The following is a 15,954-nucleotide window of genomic DNA, read 5'->3' as shown; positions in this document are numbered from 1 at the left end:
TCATGTAGGTGCATGAAGTTAAATATGTTGGGTGGAGTCCTGGACACAGTGCAGTCAGTGGAAAATTCAGCCATTGGTTTTAATGGACTGCATCCAAGATTCTCACTGGGAACGAGTACCCATCATTTCCCTGGGAACTGAGAATCCTCAGCAACCCTAGAAGTTATGTCATTTTTATTATCATTTCCAATTTCCAAGAAACCATACTCAAGAATTTTGGCCTTATGTTCTTATACACGATAAAAACAGGCTTTCCATAAACATCACAGAAAGATCAGGGAAGATATATTTATATCTCAAATTGTCAGCAGTGTATAGTTCGTACAAATGTTGTTTTGCTGATGTTGCTGAGCTACTTGAAAAAGTTAATACCTTGCGGGGTATGTAATTTCATCACCAATGTCAAATGACTTCTAAAGATGAAACTTCTCTGTTGCAAATTACAAAAAGATGCTTTGACTGTGTTTGATATGATACACCAACTCTAAAGCTGAGGATGAAGTTATCTTTATTTTTCCAGCTCTAAGACGTGCACTCACTAAGGGAAATATTTTAACAGCCACGTCAGTCAGCAGAACACGACTAACCCAATGCTGAGATTATTATAGTTACAGAGAAGTAAATGCAATAGGTAACACATAGACCTGAGTCAGCAGACATAATAAATCAAAGAAATAATATTGAGGCCTGTTTAAAAACTCTGTAAGGACATACTGTTGTGTTGACAATGAGTCTTTTAGGTGCTTGTTGCTAGCAAGTTGCATTTATGTGGGGTATGTAACTGGTAAACATAGAAGAAACCATTTTGTGCTGTCCTTAAGATAAGAATACAGAACTGATCTTTCATGATTCTTCAGAAGCTAGGCTTGCTTTACATCCACATGAAATGCTGTCATCACTAGGTCCAAGCCCGGAGGATGAACTGCAGAAAAAGGGGAGAGGAAAAAAATAAAATAAAAGGAGGAAATTGGTTTTCACAACACACTCAAAGCCTGAGTAACAGAGGAGAACTTTAATTATCTCCAGTCACAAAGAGAGACAGGAAATTTGGACTTTTAATTAGCCATTTGGAGTGCAGTTGGATATTTTTTTTAGCAAGATAATTTAAACGCGAATAATTCAAGTCTGACTAAATGAAATTCACATAATCAGAATGCAGATAATTGAATTTCTACTGCATTCATTAATTCAGTGTGGAGGTGTGTGTGAAGACTTCTATGATGAGCTGTCACAGCTCAATAAAATCTCAGTCAATTAATTTTTTCATTATCTTAGTATTACATCAACAAAAAACCGAAGCACACGCATGCGTGTGTGTGTGTATATATATATGTATATATATATACACACACAATCTTGAGAAGTAAGGAAATACAGAAATCACCTCTCCGAATCAGAGTCTGCATCGTTTCCTCCTTTTTTTCTCTCTTCATCTTCTATAGGAAAGCGCCTGTTCAAAGAGGCAAACTTCTGAATCGCATCAGCAACAGAATATTTGGTCTGCCCAGATACACAAGCCTCCATATCTTCCGGACTTAGCTGAGTCTGTAGGAAGAGGTGAAGCCTGCTGTCCGAGAGCAATAATGCATTTTGTAGAACCCTTTAAAAAAAGAGCAGTGAAATTTTCTATGTGGATACAGGCACATTCTGAAGTGTTTTACCAGAACAAATTCTAAATGATGCCCTGATTTTAAGATTCCTTCTGAATCCCAAATCAATTACAGAAGGTAGTGAGCTTATTAAAATGATTAGGTGTGCGTTACTTTCTTTTTACGTTATTTGGAATTTCAGGTGAGTAAAAACACAAAACTAAGAGTTAAGCACATCTGCTTTAAGAATAACTTCAAGGACGTTTCTTTCGTGTAACCATCTGTTATTACAACACGGATTAATTAATTATTTTCAGGCAGTTGGAGACTCTAACGAAAATTTGGTCTCTGTTTGGATAATTGTTTTTAAATAGCTAAGCTTTTCTGAAAGCTGCAGGTCACCAATTTCTTTGGTTGGGCAAAGAAGTGTGTGCAGAGACACAGAGCTCCAGACACACGCAGTGAAAACTTTGAAATCCCTGCAAACAGAGCCACCGTTAGCCAGAACTTGTTTACAGACATACGTTTAAACAAGAGTGAAAATGCTGCTACTGAGCACAGTTTTAAATATACCTCTAAACAGTTCTCAGAGAACCTTACATGCAATTTCATTCTAACTTTTCAAAAGTCCATTTTCATATTTGGCTTATACGTATTTCAAGTTAAATCTTCAAATATGTTTAGCACACAGCATTTACTTTCATATAGTGGAGTAAAGAAAGTGTAATACGTTCCAGGAACACAGAACGCTGTAGAGGCACTTCTGCAAGGACTTAAAATTGCAGATCACCGTCGCTATTTTGAAAAAAATATTGCAGCTTTGCTGTAGCATTTCTCTACAGAAGGAATTCTTCTGTACATATATCCCACAATGTGTAACAAGAGACTTTTTGCCTATTTGCACGTGCAATTTTCCCTATCCAGGTGAGTAAAGAGATCACTGTCTACGGCCGTGCCAAATAGCACTCCATAAAACTTAAATATCTTTAAAGAAACCAAAACTATTAGGAGTCTTTATTTACCTATTTCTACCCATTTGGGCTACAACAGTTGCCCCCAAAAATAATTACTATGCAGTAGGAGACAAGAAATAACATTAAATGCAAGAAGTAGTAAAAGCAGTAAGACACAGTGCATTTGATAGGTACTCTGATTAAAATTAAATGCATAACTGATCAGTTCCTTCTATCAAATAAGACTAATGAAGTGCTTGGACTGTAACATTTTAAAATACAAATACATTCTGAAATCCATGCTCTAAAATAGCCAACATTACAACATTTAATTAGCATGCTAACATATGTCTGGTTTTATCTAAGCCTATACAATTCTGGCAAGTCAAAACAAATAATAAGAGTTGTCTAACTAAAAATGTAGGATATTTGTGTTTGCACATATTTCCATTGCCTAGGCAAACACACGCATTCTCAACCAAATAATTCAAACTTTGACTTCTTACAGTGAGGAAATGCCTCCAGTGAGCCCAGTGACCTACCAGGTGCATATAAAACTGTCTAAGAAGGAACAGACTTGACTGAAACTCAAAACACATTTTCATGCCCATGTTGTCTTCTCAACCTCATATAAATTCTCACAACTCTAATTAAAAGTAAACATAGCAAACAGAGTACGTATCTGTAAAGCCAACGCACGCAGTGTATTAACATACTGAAAAACTTCTTAGCTCTCATAAAGAAGCAAGCAAATGCCCTGGAAGTCAACCCAAATCACAGAATTTACAAGTCTACACACCTTGACAGCACCAGCCTCATGAATGCTTTGAAAAGTCATCATTCACTGGATGCTAACAGAGGATTTCAGCCTTGACTCGTGATAAACACATTCCAAAAGACGACAAACATTGCGACAGAAAATACAAGAAAAAAAAATACTGTTCTACAGGGTAAATCCACATTTATGGTTTGCGCGCTCAGGGGAGTCAATTTTCTCCTCCCTCTTTTCCTCCTCTTAAAAGAAAAGGAAAAAAAAGTATTTAAAAAGTATAAAAACAACATTGCAGAGCTCAACCCTCGAGGAAGGAGAGCTACCCGTTTTCCCAGGCTTATAAGCACAAGGAGGGGGATGCACATTTCTGCAATTCTAAGCATTGGCGTGTCTAATACAAAGTAACACAGCAAAAGCCAAGAGATTAAATTCTGCCCATGGCATTTAGTTTCACAGCTTTTCTTCTTCCTCTACCTTCCAAAGTTTCCTGCCACCCAGCGAAAACACAAGTAACTAACTGCTCGTGCCATTATGCTGCTTGGAATTTATTTTATTTTCTTTATAAAATAATGGCTAATCTTTAAAATTGATTTTAGATGGTTTGAGGCATTACACCAGAGGAGCAATGAGCGCTAATGCCAATGATATTGGACACAAATTCATTTTAGCTTTACTTCACGTCCAGTACAATTCTGCTAAGCCTTGAACTGCGAAAGCGCCATTATTAACTCAGCAGTAACCCAACGCATGGTACAGCAAACAAAAGCCATGGGAGCACAGACTGATCGGGACCTCAAGGCTACTGTCCTTTTTTTTTTTTTTTTTTCCCCCTTTGCTGCTATAATTCAATTCCCAATTTTACTTTACATTGGACTCATTATTTCGCAGTGATTTTCTTTTCTGCTTCACAGCGCCATCTGGAGCTGAAATGACGGAAGAGAAACCGAGGGGAAGGAACGGGAAGACGTAGGTGAAGCTAAATAGCATGCACACATTTGGGGGCGGGGGAAGACGTCACACACAAAAAGCATTTTGCAAAGCAGTTAAAACAAACGCAACCACATACACACACACACACCTTTCACCCAGTTGTACCCTTGAAACGTTTCTCTTTTCTTTTAATTAAAAAATAACTGCTTTCACCCCCTCATCTGAACCAACAGGTTAGATTGCTTTTTAATTGCATCCTTCTAGCAATCAAAGTGAAAAATAATTTCTGCTCCATCCGTCAGCAGTACGTTTTCCTGTTGGAAATCCTGTTCCAAGGAAATAACCACATGCTTGTGGCCAGGTGTGGGAGCAGCACTGAGGGCTGGCAGAGCAGCCACCCTATAGGCCCTCACCACGTTGGGGACTCATTGTGCAAGGTGCTGCACCTCTGAAATGCACACTGGGCTCCATGGGCTGCAAGGTCAAAATCTCACAGCACAACGCACAAATCAATAAAAGCAGAAGAAAAGGTGGAATGCCCTAATATTAATACTCATATATAACATTAATACCAAAGCACAAGTAAGCATTCACACTGTTTGAATCCAATCAGGAGCATTGATGGTGTTCCTCCAGCAGTTTTATGAGTACAGGTGTCAATGCAAAGCTGCAGTTGCAGTGATGTAAATCAGCTCCCTCCACAGTTGTGCTAATGTCAGAGTCATGGGGCTCACAATGATAATTCCTATAAACTCACTGGACACATTTAAGAGAACAACAGACTTTCTGTGCATGCCTAGAATAACAATGAAAGGCTAAATCCTGCAAGTCTTTATCACATCAGCAGTCATTACTTGTCAGAGATCTCACTCCTCTCAGCCAGATTGCTCACATGCATAATGACTGCTTATGTGATTAAGAGGGCTGCAGGAGAAGGCTCTACATTTGAATTAGAGATAATAAAATCATTTTTTATTCGTGGCCATGTGAATCTGTTTGTAAGCTTTCAGTAAGTGCTCGTGATCTCTGGACCCTTAAAGAAAAGGGGCAGAAAATATGACTTCACAACCAAAAGTAGTAATGTCATTGTTGAGGAAACTCTGGGTAGTATATGAGGAGTATTTCTCCTTCCCCATCTTACAGCAAGAACATTTACTAAAGGGAAAACATGTGCTTTGTCTTATTTGGACAAGGTCCAAAATCTGGTTTTCTTCAACATGATTTTATTAGGTATATTATACACTGTTCTGCTGGAGGAGAACAACATATGGCCGAACAGTACAACTTAATCCTAACTAAAGATTTCCTGTATCTACTGTAACCTAATACAATGACAGATGCACACTCGTATATGTGTGGAAGGTTAACACTCCGATTTTGTTTTCAACAAATTTACTCTGCCCATTTACATCATATCAGGAGAGAAAGGAGAAAATAAAACTTGAGAGACAACAGATCACAGCCTGGGCTGTGGTGCCCTCTATTGAACATCCGCTCGGCCTCTCGCAGTGAGCGCAGGGCTGCACAGCCTGCAGTAAACAAAGCTCCATTTCCTCCTTTTAAAAAGCCTACTGTGCCTCCTCATTCATTTTTTATAACAGAGGAAATGTTACTGATAGCGAGCAACTGTGAAGCAACTGTTTAGGATCTGATAATGAATACATTTAAGAATTAGCATGTCTGCTAAGCATTATTTATTTCAGTTTGCTTCCCTCACCAGATAGGAAAAAGATTCAATGCTTTGCTCAGAACAGCTCCACTGGAAAAGGCAGCCATCACTCACAGGAGTCAATCCTACCTGCCTATGGCTGCAATGCTCCTGCCACTCAGTGCTGACCAATCTGCCACGTAGGCCCTGGCAGGCTGGGATCCATCCTCTTCAGAACCAGCCCCCCACTTTCCATGTGTCACCGTGTGGGGACCTCTCCAGGAAAGAGCCCTCTACTTCTATGCCAGCTTATGCTTGTGAGAAGGAAGGCAACCTGAATCCCAAAGTTACAGTTCTTTTGCTATTCAGGGATGAAAGCAAAAGGGATCTTGTAGAACCTAGTCCTATAAGGCAGTGCTTCAATTTTGATTTCCAATTTAAGAGTAAGCTTTTCCAGTGAATCAACCTACAGACATCCTCAAATGCATGAGGATACATACCAGGAAAAAACCACAATCTTCCTGATTCTTACAAAGTAATTTGTAATTGAAAATGGGCTAGCTGGCTTCCGTTAATGCAAATGGACTTTTGAAATATTAAATTACGCCCAGGCAAGAAGTAAGCCTTACAGCTCTTCATCATTCAGAGATAATTACCTGTAAGAATAGCAGGTCTTACCCTGTGCTGGTGTGGGAAAGCCAAATCAAAATGGGAAACATTTTCAGACTTCGCCAAACTGTACAGCTTGGATATAGTTTCCAGCTATTGGCACATTTTACAGGAAGAAGCTACACAGAGCTCCTTTTTAAGCACCTCACCATGCTAACTACCTGTGTTGAGTGACATGTGAAGAACAAAGGGACTTCACAGCAGTTGACAAAGATAGGATGCCACAGGGCTCCCAAGGTGCTGCCTCCAGCAGCAAAATCCTTACTCCCCTGGCATGTGGCTGCTGTCCTGGCAGAAGCTGCAGCAACTTCTCACACAGAGCAATGGGCACAGGGAAGAATCAGAAATTCTTACAAACCTGAACTCCACGGCAGGTATGGTTTCAATCCAATAAACTTATAGCATATCAAATATAGGCTGGGTTCCTTACATGTGGGCATTTGAAATCTGTTACCTATAAACCTCTGCCTCAACAGATGCACACAAGTGGCACAGATTTCATCCCACAAAGAAAAATCAGCTGTATAAATAAACTGTATATAAACCACCAATATATTAAGACAGAAGAATTGGAGTACTTTCAGTATATTAGCTGGAGCAGTCCAAAATCAGCAATGATCACATACAAGACTTAAAGACAACACACTAGTTAATGAGTCCCCCAGATGCTTTTTCAGTGTAAGATCTAATAAGTCCTTTGGTCCTGACTTATTTAGAAATAAATAAAAGAAGCATCACAGCAATATGGATCAGCTAATAAAAAGATCCTAACTATAAATAGCAGTACATCTAACATGCCAGCCAGCAGAGGGCAATGGTACAGCATGCAATTTGCCAAGTCAATTCATCACCACACAACTTATCTCTGCAAATTCCTTCCAACTAGACCCCAGGGCTGAGGGAAAGCTGACACCTTTCTAAAAGGCATCCAAATTGAAACGTTTAAATCATTTCCTTACAACAGAGATGCCTCTTTCCTCACTCCTGGACTAACAGCAGCAAGGCAAAATGCTCAACAAGCCATCATGTTCTCCTGTCAGTACCCTGTCAAAACAGGCATCCACAAAATCACAATGTGATGATCTGTTTCAAGAGAATCTACCTCTGTTTTGTCTCCTGAAGCACAGGCAGTGATTGTTATTATTTATGATGCTGAGACAACATACCTTAGTGCAGAGGCCAATCTGTTAACATTTTAAAATAAGAGTGATTTTGAAAATTCACCACTCCATGAGGAGGCACAGATAATGTAAAATGGCTCAGACACAGGGGCTGAACTACCAGACTCTTTGGCTGACCATCAGTATTAGTGACTGTGCTTCTAGAGGTGATATTTCAGTGTCTTTCTCTCCTGAGGGTAAGAAAATACACAGTAATCCTTTTCTGCTTTCCTTTCCTCATCTTATCTGCCCTCAACCAGTATTTACCCTTCTGGCCACAGATCCTGTATACAACTGTACATGGAGCCTCTGCAATGGCTAGCTCTCCCTGCCTTCAGTTGTTCAGCTTAATGTACATATTTCAGGAACAAGCATTTACAGTCTGCTATGGAAACCTATAATTGTAACATACTGACTGGAAAAACAGTGGGCCTACTATTCCTCTGCTTCCTGACCATAAGGCTTGAAGTCTTAAATGATTTTTCTTCCTTATGCAGCTCTGCTTCACAGAAACATTAATAACAATAGAAGATTAATGTCTCTGTTCTCAGGTTTGCTATGTTCTTAATCTGAACAGAGGCTAAAGGCAGCATCCAAAGTTCTGCCACAGCAACACTGAACAGGTCTGCACTCATAACAGCAGTGGCAAGATATAGGATAATGGCAGAGAAAGCAGAAAATTACAGCAATGAGGTCTCTGCCACTGCAGATGGTAAAGGGCTTTATAGCAGCATTACTGAGCAATGCACTGCTGGAACTAACACAGTGCTCCCCTGTAACTCAGGTCACAGTCTAGCTGTGTTCATTTACGTAAATCTTTTACATAACCACACAGCTGAATGATTTTATACAATCTGCAGCTGTAGTGAAAATTATCACAGCTGCTAGAGCTTGTTTATGTTGGCAGTGGTAAACACAGTAATTGGCATTATAGGTAATATCCATGTTAGAAGAACTCGCTATCAAATTTTCCCAAGCTCCCAGTGGTACGGACCCCAGAATTCATTACAGAGACACTGATATTCCATGAATATAGAGATGGAAAGCAGTCTATTTCTTTGTATAAAGAATATCTAGCTTATTCTTGGAAGACAAAAGTAAGCATCACCATGAAATATTTTTCAACCTTAATAACCAATCACAAAGCAATATAAATACTAAACCATTACTACTAATCAGTCCATGAAATGACAGAAAACCTCAAGCTGACAATTTCTGACAGCCCGTACAGCTGAATTCATGTGTATGAAATATGACTTTGCACAAATAAAGCAAAACATGTAGCATGTACAATTGACCACAAGGTGGCTCTCAGGTACCAGAGATGAACTACATTCAATCAAAATTGATGACATCATGAAAAAGCCAACCTCGCTAAGACAAGATGCACTTACTTCTCCAGAAATTCCTGCAGGCCCTGGCGACGATGGTCCACGTGATGGGGATTGTTCATATTGAAAAAGGGAGTTTTAGATGGCAGTTCAGGTAACTGTCTTTATAAAGAACAAGCAAGTACACAGTTAAAAACAAAGCTGAAGCAATGAAGAAAATTGATACAAGCAAATGCCAATCCCACATTTTTGAAGATAATGAGTCATATTCCAGAAGCCCCATTAAACTGAATTTGACAACGCAAAGTTGAGAAATCAGTGGGCTTCTGACAATACCTCATGAGGAATAATGACTCAGATTCTTCTGGTCCAGTTGATATGACTGCAGGTATGCCTGCCTAGACCCTCTACGCTCTTAGGTTCTACCATGCACATTCCAGAAGCTCACAGAAAATACACCTATAGTCTTGTCATCAACTAGTTTAAGCAGCCTCAAGCTCAGCATGGCCTAGTAGTCTGTGTTGGCCACATTGGTTGTTTCCACTGCCTCTATGCATCAAAAGGAAACAGCTCAGATCTGTTAGAAATTAGGCTGGGGTTCACCAAACAAAGGTTATCAGTACAAACCACATTCTTCTGAGTTTAAAACACTATGATCCTATAAACTGTAGTAGTAGGAAATGCAGGACACTTCCCAGTTCTGATTCTTACGGTTCTCAGAATTAAGAGGAAACAATGCTCCCCTTCCCTGTGTTATTGATAAATTATTAAATAGATATTTAATGAAACAAGCCAGTAATAAAGAGTTGCTCACATGAGCACAGCATTGCTCTGAAGCCTCTGCCGAAGCCAAACAAATTCTCGGAAGCGCCGTCTAACACAGGATGTTTTCCTCGTAAAGCACATACTGTTTGTCTGTTGGGAAGTTAAATAAAATAATGTTTTGCAAACAAGCTCAGCATAAAGTGCAGGCATGATATTAAAAAAAACCAAAACACATTTGAGATGTTAATCCTTGTGACACCGGTGGAAAGTTTTACATTAATTCAGTTTATGTTGAGGACCGTGCTGTATCTCAGACAGGACTGGTGACAGTTTGTAGTGCTTCTCAGGTGAATTTTTCATCACCTTTTTTTCTTTTGTTTTTAAAATCGAGAGGATAATCACGATAATGGTACAATTTTCTATATAAAAAAAAAGTTTTAGCAGACAATGCCAAACTTTACAGAAAAAAGCCACATTTAGCTATTCTAGTTGTAATTCTGCAAACAATTAGCTATTCTAACAGTGTGCAATCATAAGTTGAAGAAATTGCACTCTGCAAAATTTGGAAATTTTCCCATAGAACACTACTACCCCACCAGAAAATGCCAATTCAAAGAGAAACAATTCATGAAGATTAAATGCTTTTGCCAAGTTTTTCTGTGGAGCATACATACAGGGGAAACACCATCTCCTAGACAAGACTCCATTATAAAATTGTCTGCAGTCCAAGCAGACCTCAGTATCTTGCTGAGAGCTGTTAGCCAACTGTACAATGCAGACTGTGCAAGGCACAAAGATGCCAGCTTTCTGGAACAGATGAGTATCTTGGCTAGCACACAGCTTAAGAATTCAAGTACTCTAGGAGATAGAAAGGGAATCCAGCTGGTCTAGGAACCTGGAAGAACCACGACTTTGAATCCAACTGGTAGACTGGGTGGTAGGACTGATCTAGATACTTGGTCAGAGTCCTGGCAGGAAACCGAGCTGATGCTTACCAGCTTCAGAAATGCTCAGCAATGAGTCACATAACGCTGTGCCTAAATGACTTTGTCTCAAATTTAACCATCCAGGCTGGATGTGGCTTTGGGCAGCCTGGTCTGGAGGTTGGCAACCCTGCAGGGGGGTTGAAACTAGACAATCATTGTGGCCCTTTTCAATCCCAGCCTTTCTATGATTCTAACAGCTGCTGAGGAAGACAGTACTACACTTCTATTGAGAAATACTACTGCCTATGAAACAGTAGCAGAGCACACCACCCACTGCCAAATAGAAAGAATTTCTCTTACCTGTGTGTCAAAATTATTATCACTTTTGAATCAGCACTTAAACCACACTGCAGAAGTTTCACAGCTGATTGACACACAGGGTAGAAGTGCTTCTAACGATGGACATTTAACAAGCGATCATTTGACTGAGTGCTTAACTCCCACAAAGACAAATTCTTCCTTTCTTGCGCTAACCAGGTAACCTGGTGTTCTCAAACCCTTCATCCAATAGCTGACATGCTTCAGAAAACTTTATTTACATTGTAATTAAAAACTCTGGATCTAGATTTAGGAAATCAAGATAGCTTTTCTAGTTTAGGAAATTAAAGTAACTCACATCCACTGAAGAAAATAAACTTATGTATAAGACAGATTTAAGACACAAGAGGCTATGACTCTAAGGGCACTCCCATTAACACAAGGTAAACTACAATTATGAACCAGAATATCCTTATTTGACACATCCAAGCACCACTGAGCTGGCATGTCATGACTGTCAAGGTATGCTGAAAACAAGCACACTGCAGTGACCAAGTAACTTGGCAAACAGAAGAACTCGAAGGACAAATAAACAGATACCTGCAAATAAAGCTGTTTTCAGCATGAATACTTGAACACCAGAACTCTTTTGTAATGGTAAAATACCACTGATCCTGACAGTCTTCTAAGTTGATAAGTAAAGCTAAGAATAGCATCTGTTGTAACACACAGTGGAATGCAACTGTGAGTGCAATACCAGGTCCTACTCCCAGCTCTCCCAAGCACTTTTCTGCATGGTCTTTGGCCAGTCTATCCTTACCTGTTCCACTGCAGCTAATCATTAAAAGGAGACTAACATCCTACAGCCTCCCACAGCTGTTGCAAAGAAATTCCATTAATACCTGCAGTGAGTCCCAACTTGGACAGAAGCAATAGTACGAGCCCAAAGAATCTCTGGTGATATTTTTATACTCACATGAATAAATATCTCGTAGTCTATGTAAGAATGCCATGAGTCTTCTTTTTGCGTCCTGGGGTCTCGTACCAAAACAGTAACAAATTCCTGCAGGTGCATAATAAAAATCAAGCAATTAATTTCAGAAAACAAAGAGAACCTGAAAGACTCTCTTGTCTGTTCAGCTGCTCCATAAACTACTGCGCTCAGATTAAAAGCTGAACTGCTGCTTTATTGAATTTTGCAATGCTATAAAAGGAGAAGCAAAGTGCAATGAATCATCTGAGCTATACCACGCGCCCAGGAAATTCTTTGCCAAAATGCTAGCTAAAAGGGAATATTTCAGATTAAGTAATATGATGAAAAGTCATATACGCTTCATGCATGGGAGTGTTGGTGATCTCAGCAGCTAAGAACTAAAATCTAACACTCTAAGTCGCTAAAGAGAGATACAGCTAGGCAAGCATTAAAATTAGCTTTTCCCACCTTTGTACAAGATTCACAAAAAAAAAGTATTACAAACATGTTCCGTGTACCCAATACTTAAGCACAATGCTTTATTTGCCCCTAAAACTCTTTTGTCATTTTATCTCCTTTTTTTTTTTTTTAATCAAGTGTTTATACACATTGATTCCAGGGATCTGAGAGATAACCACTCTGTACTTCCACAAGAAGCTAAAGAACTGCCTTCCTTTCACACTTGAAATTACTTGCTCCAGCCCAGTAGATAAGAATGTACCACTATTAATTGCCCTGGATGTGATTTGATAGCATGAACTGTGATCCAAAGCCTACAGTCCAGATCCAGTGTGCAAGGAGATGAATACTGCCCTTATGTTTTCTGATATACCAGGAACTTAAGGCACAGAGCACAGCTGAGGACTTCAGGACAAAGGCACTACTATCCCAGCCTCTCCAGCAATCTGTACAAGGAAGCAACACAGCCACCCTGCAGAGCATAATTCTGTTTCCATCATACAGTGATACAGAGTATTTGTCCTAGGGGTTGTCACATCTAATCCATTTCTTTACAGCTCATACATTTATATTAGGACTTAAAGTGATCCCAAAGGACTGAGCGAGGCCTGTGGGCATTGCTGCAGTGGTAACTGGGAGCAGCTGAAGAATCACATGCTTCTGAGTATCCTCAGCTAACCACCATATGAAATCTTGCATTTACAATTTAAAACATATATACAGATTGTATACATATGGTAAAACTGTGCGCTCATACTGAGATGGACAAGTTTTCTTTAAAATACAAAGGTTGAAAGCTTTGTCTACCTACCTGCTATCTCCACAGCAAGAAGAACAGGCTGCCCAAAAGCAGTTGCTTAAACAAGCGATAACCTCAAAGAGCTAGGGCAACCACTCACAGACTGAAAGACAAGAATATAATCTTCAGCTGTGGAGACATTTTTCCTGAGAAGAAGGCATTGCACTGAATAGCCAGGTACAGAAATCAACTATATGCTTTTCCAGTATCTCTCTTCTCAAAAAATCCTGAACTAGAAAGCTCTCAAACTGTGTCTCTCCACACCCAAACCACAGATATCAGAAATAAACCTTTACTCTTCAGCTAAGTTCCTTCCACCACATACACCAGCAGCACACATGGAACAGATTGCCAGAACAAGGACAGCCTTGGCAGCAAAAGAGACTTCTTTCCTGAGCAGTAACTGCCCTCTGTATGTGGCAGGGAGGTCTGGACTCAACCTTCAGAGATGGGAACCTGTGGCCTGGTGGCTGGATCCAGCCCACAGATTTACCCTGTATAGCCCCACTTCTAGTCACAGGGGTGTTTTCTGCATTTTGGGCACCATTTTGGGCACCATTTTGGTATCTGTCATGAGTGTCATGCCAACTAAAGCCTATTTAATAACTTCCTACCACCTCTGCTTCTTCTTTCTTCACTGAAGAAGGCTGGAGACTCCTCTGCTGTGTTCTTTGTAGTTTTTTTATCCCCTCTTCTCCTCCTTAACAATAGGCACCCAGGAGTCAAAATTGTAAACAGCCTGCTCATAACTAACCTTGAGATCCCTTCCCAGCATCAACTGCCATATCATCTTTCTATTTTGCTTCCTGTTGCCTAGGTTCATCGAATTACTTCATTTCCAAGTGACCTTCTATAGCCTTCTCCTTTGTAAGGAATCAAAATAGGCTTGTAAGTAAACAGCTCCCTTAAACCTCTACTTTACTGAAACATTATCATAAAAAACTACTACTGGATATGCTGTGGGATAGATATGGGTTACCTTGTCATTGGATCCAGGCCACATGATTTCCAAAGAAAGCCTCATGCACTTTTAATTTCCAATTAAGCAGCCACCAAGTTTCAGGAAGTGGAAGCTGAACACTTTTCAGACTCTGCCCATACAAGAAACAATACCTGCTACAAGCACTGTAGTAGGCAGGCATCTGGGTGATACATCACTGAGCCAAGAGTCCAGATGTTTTACAGTACAGCAGGGTACCTCTGGAAACTGCCACACAGTCAGCATAAGCTCCAATTTAGAGAACCTTAACTTCAGCACAGCAATGGGTGTTTCTTTTTTTTCCCCTTCATTTACCAAAGGCTGAGGTCAGAATGAAGCAAGACAAACATGAAACAACTAGAGAAGAAACCCAAAATGTACAGCCTTTCCCAAGACCTGCAGTACTTCCCCTACAAACGTCTTGAATCCTGGAAGCAATCATTCCAATGCTCATTACCATTTCTGCTGCTCTGAAATCATACACCGAGCCTGTCCCTTTTCTTTTGACCTTCCAGCCTTCGCTGTGATACAAAACCCTACTGGGATAACAACAATGACTTAACTCAAGTAGCCCTAACTGCTTGCTATGGGTGCAGATTTGCTGTCACAAACAGTGCTTAAGCCACCCTGTAACACGAGCCTTGTACAAGGCCAGGATTCACATAAAGGCTATGTGAGGGTGTGAGCAGAGTTTGGGGGCAGATTACTCTGGCAGATCGCTCAGGCCACTGGTCACAAACATTACACAGATAACAGCAGTTTCAGGCAATAATTGTCTTAAGGATGATATGTTTTCTGCAAAGCCTAAAGCAACAATTCCCTCCAAATCAGAATTTATTGCTGATAGTACAAACTGCCCAACCCTTAAAGTGGAAGACTACTGCACTGGAAACTACATCATTCCAAAAGAAAACTATCAGCAAGCAGCATCTCTGTTCATTCCTTCTCCTAGAAACTGTGAAATTCATAAGCAAAACACTTCCTATGCAAACTCAGCTTTCACTTGATTTCCAGCTGTGAAACTGGCCTAAATATCCTCATGAACAATCTGCCCTAAATGCCCTAAAACAGAATTTCTTGCTAGTTCAGTTAAGGATGATTGAGGGAACAGAAAAAGTAATTTCTCCCTCCTGTGTGAAACAACTCTGCAGAGTTACTGGACACAGAAGCAAAGCAGATGTGCGTAGTAATAAGAAGAAAAGTAGTATATTAACTGCTCAGAAAGCCAGGAATGAGTGGAGCAGCTTCTGTCAGGATATGCCTCTTAATTCACAACTGTGATTTCTGTACCTGCCAGCTCAGGCACCAGTGGCATTTTGCTACTCTGTCCTTAAGAACTGAAGCAAACCAAGTGGTTAGGGTCAAATATAAATGACAAAACAGCCAATGTGACCCCAAGGTCTGGTCTGAACATACTCTCACAGTTACAGTCCTGTACAGGGAACAGGCATGCTGACAGAGGAAAAGGGCAGTGCTAAGGTTATGTAGACACAAGCACTGAAGACTGAAATGTTCCCATTTGGATTTGCTCCAAAAGGAGGAATATACCATAACAGCAGCTGAGGCAAACAAGACTTTTCTTTGTTTTAAATCTCCTTTTCCCCTCAATAATGCAGTGCAATGCTCTGAAGTAAAGCATAACCCACAAGCTCCAATATATGAACTTGACCACAAAAAACGGTG

The 15,954-nt window shown here is 40.1% G+C and overlaps 1 protein-coding gene across 1 annotated transcript in view; it reads right to left on the bottom strand.

The window, feature by feature from the left end:
* Positions 1-491: 491 nt before the first annotated feature.
* The window catches only part of SNX10 (sorting nexin 10), a 30,336-nt gene continuing 14,873 nt past the window's right edge, over positions 492-15,954 (bottom strand). The window contains 5 exon segments of the mRNA XM_048951446.1: positions 492-922; positions 1,385-1,600; positions 9,116-9,214; positions 9,867-9,967; positions 12,038-12,124. Of these exon segments, the coding sequence (XP_048807403.1) occupies positions 844-922; positions 1,385-1,600; positions 9,116-9,214; positions 9,867-9,967; positions 12,038-12,124 (582 nt within the window). The 3' untranslated portion in view covers positions 492-843.

The sequence above is a fragment of the Lagopus muta genome, chromosome 7, assembly GCF_023343835.1.
Source record: "Lagopus muta isolate bLagMut1 chromosome 7, bLagMut1 primary, whole genome shotgun sequence".
Lineage (NCBI taxonomy): Eukaryota > Metazoa > Chordata > Aves > Galliformes > Phasianidae > Lagopus > Lagopus muta.
This window is presented reverse-complemented; position numbering and strand designations above follow the sequence as displayed.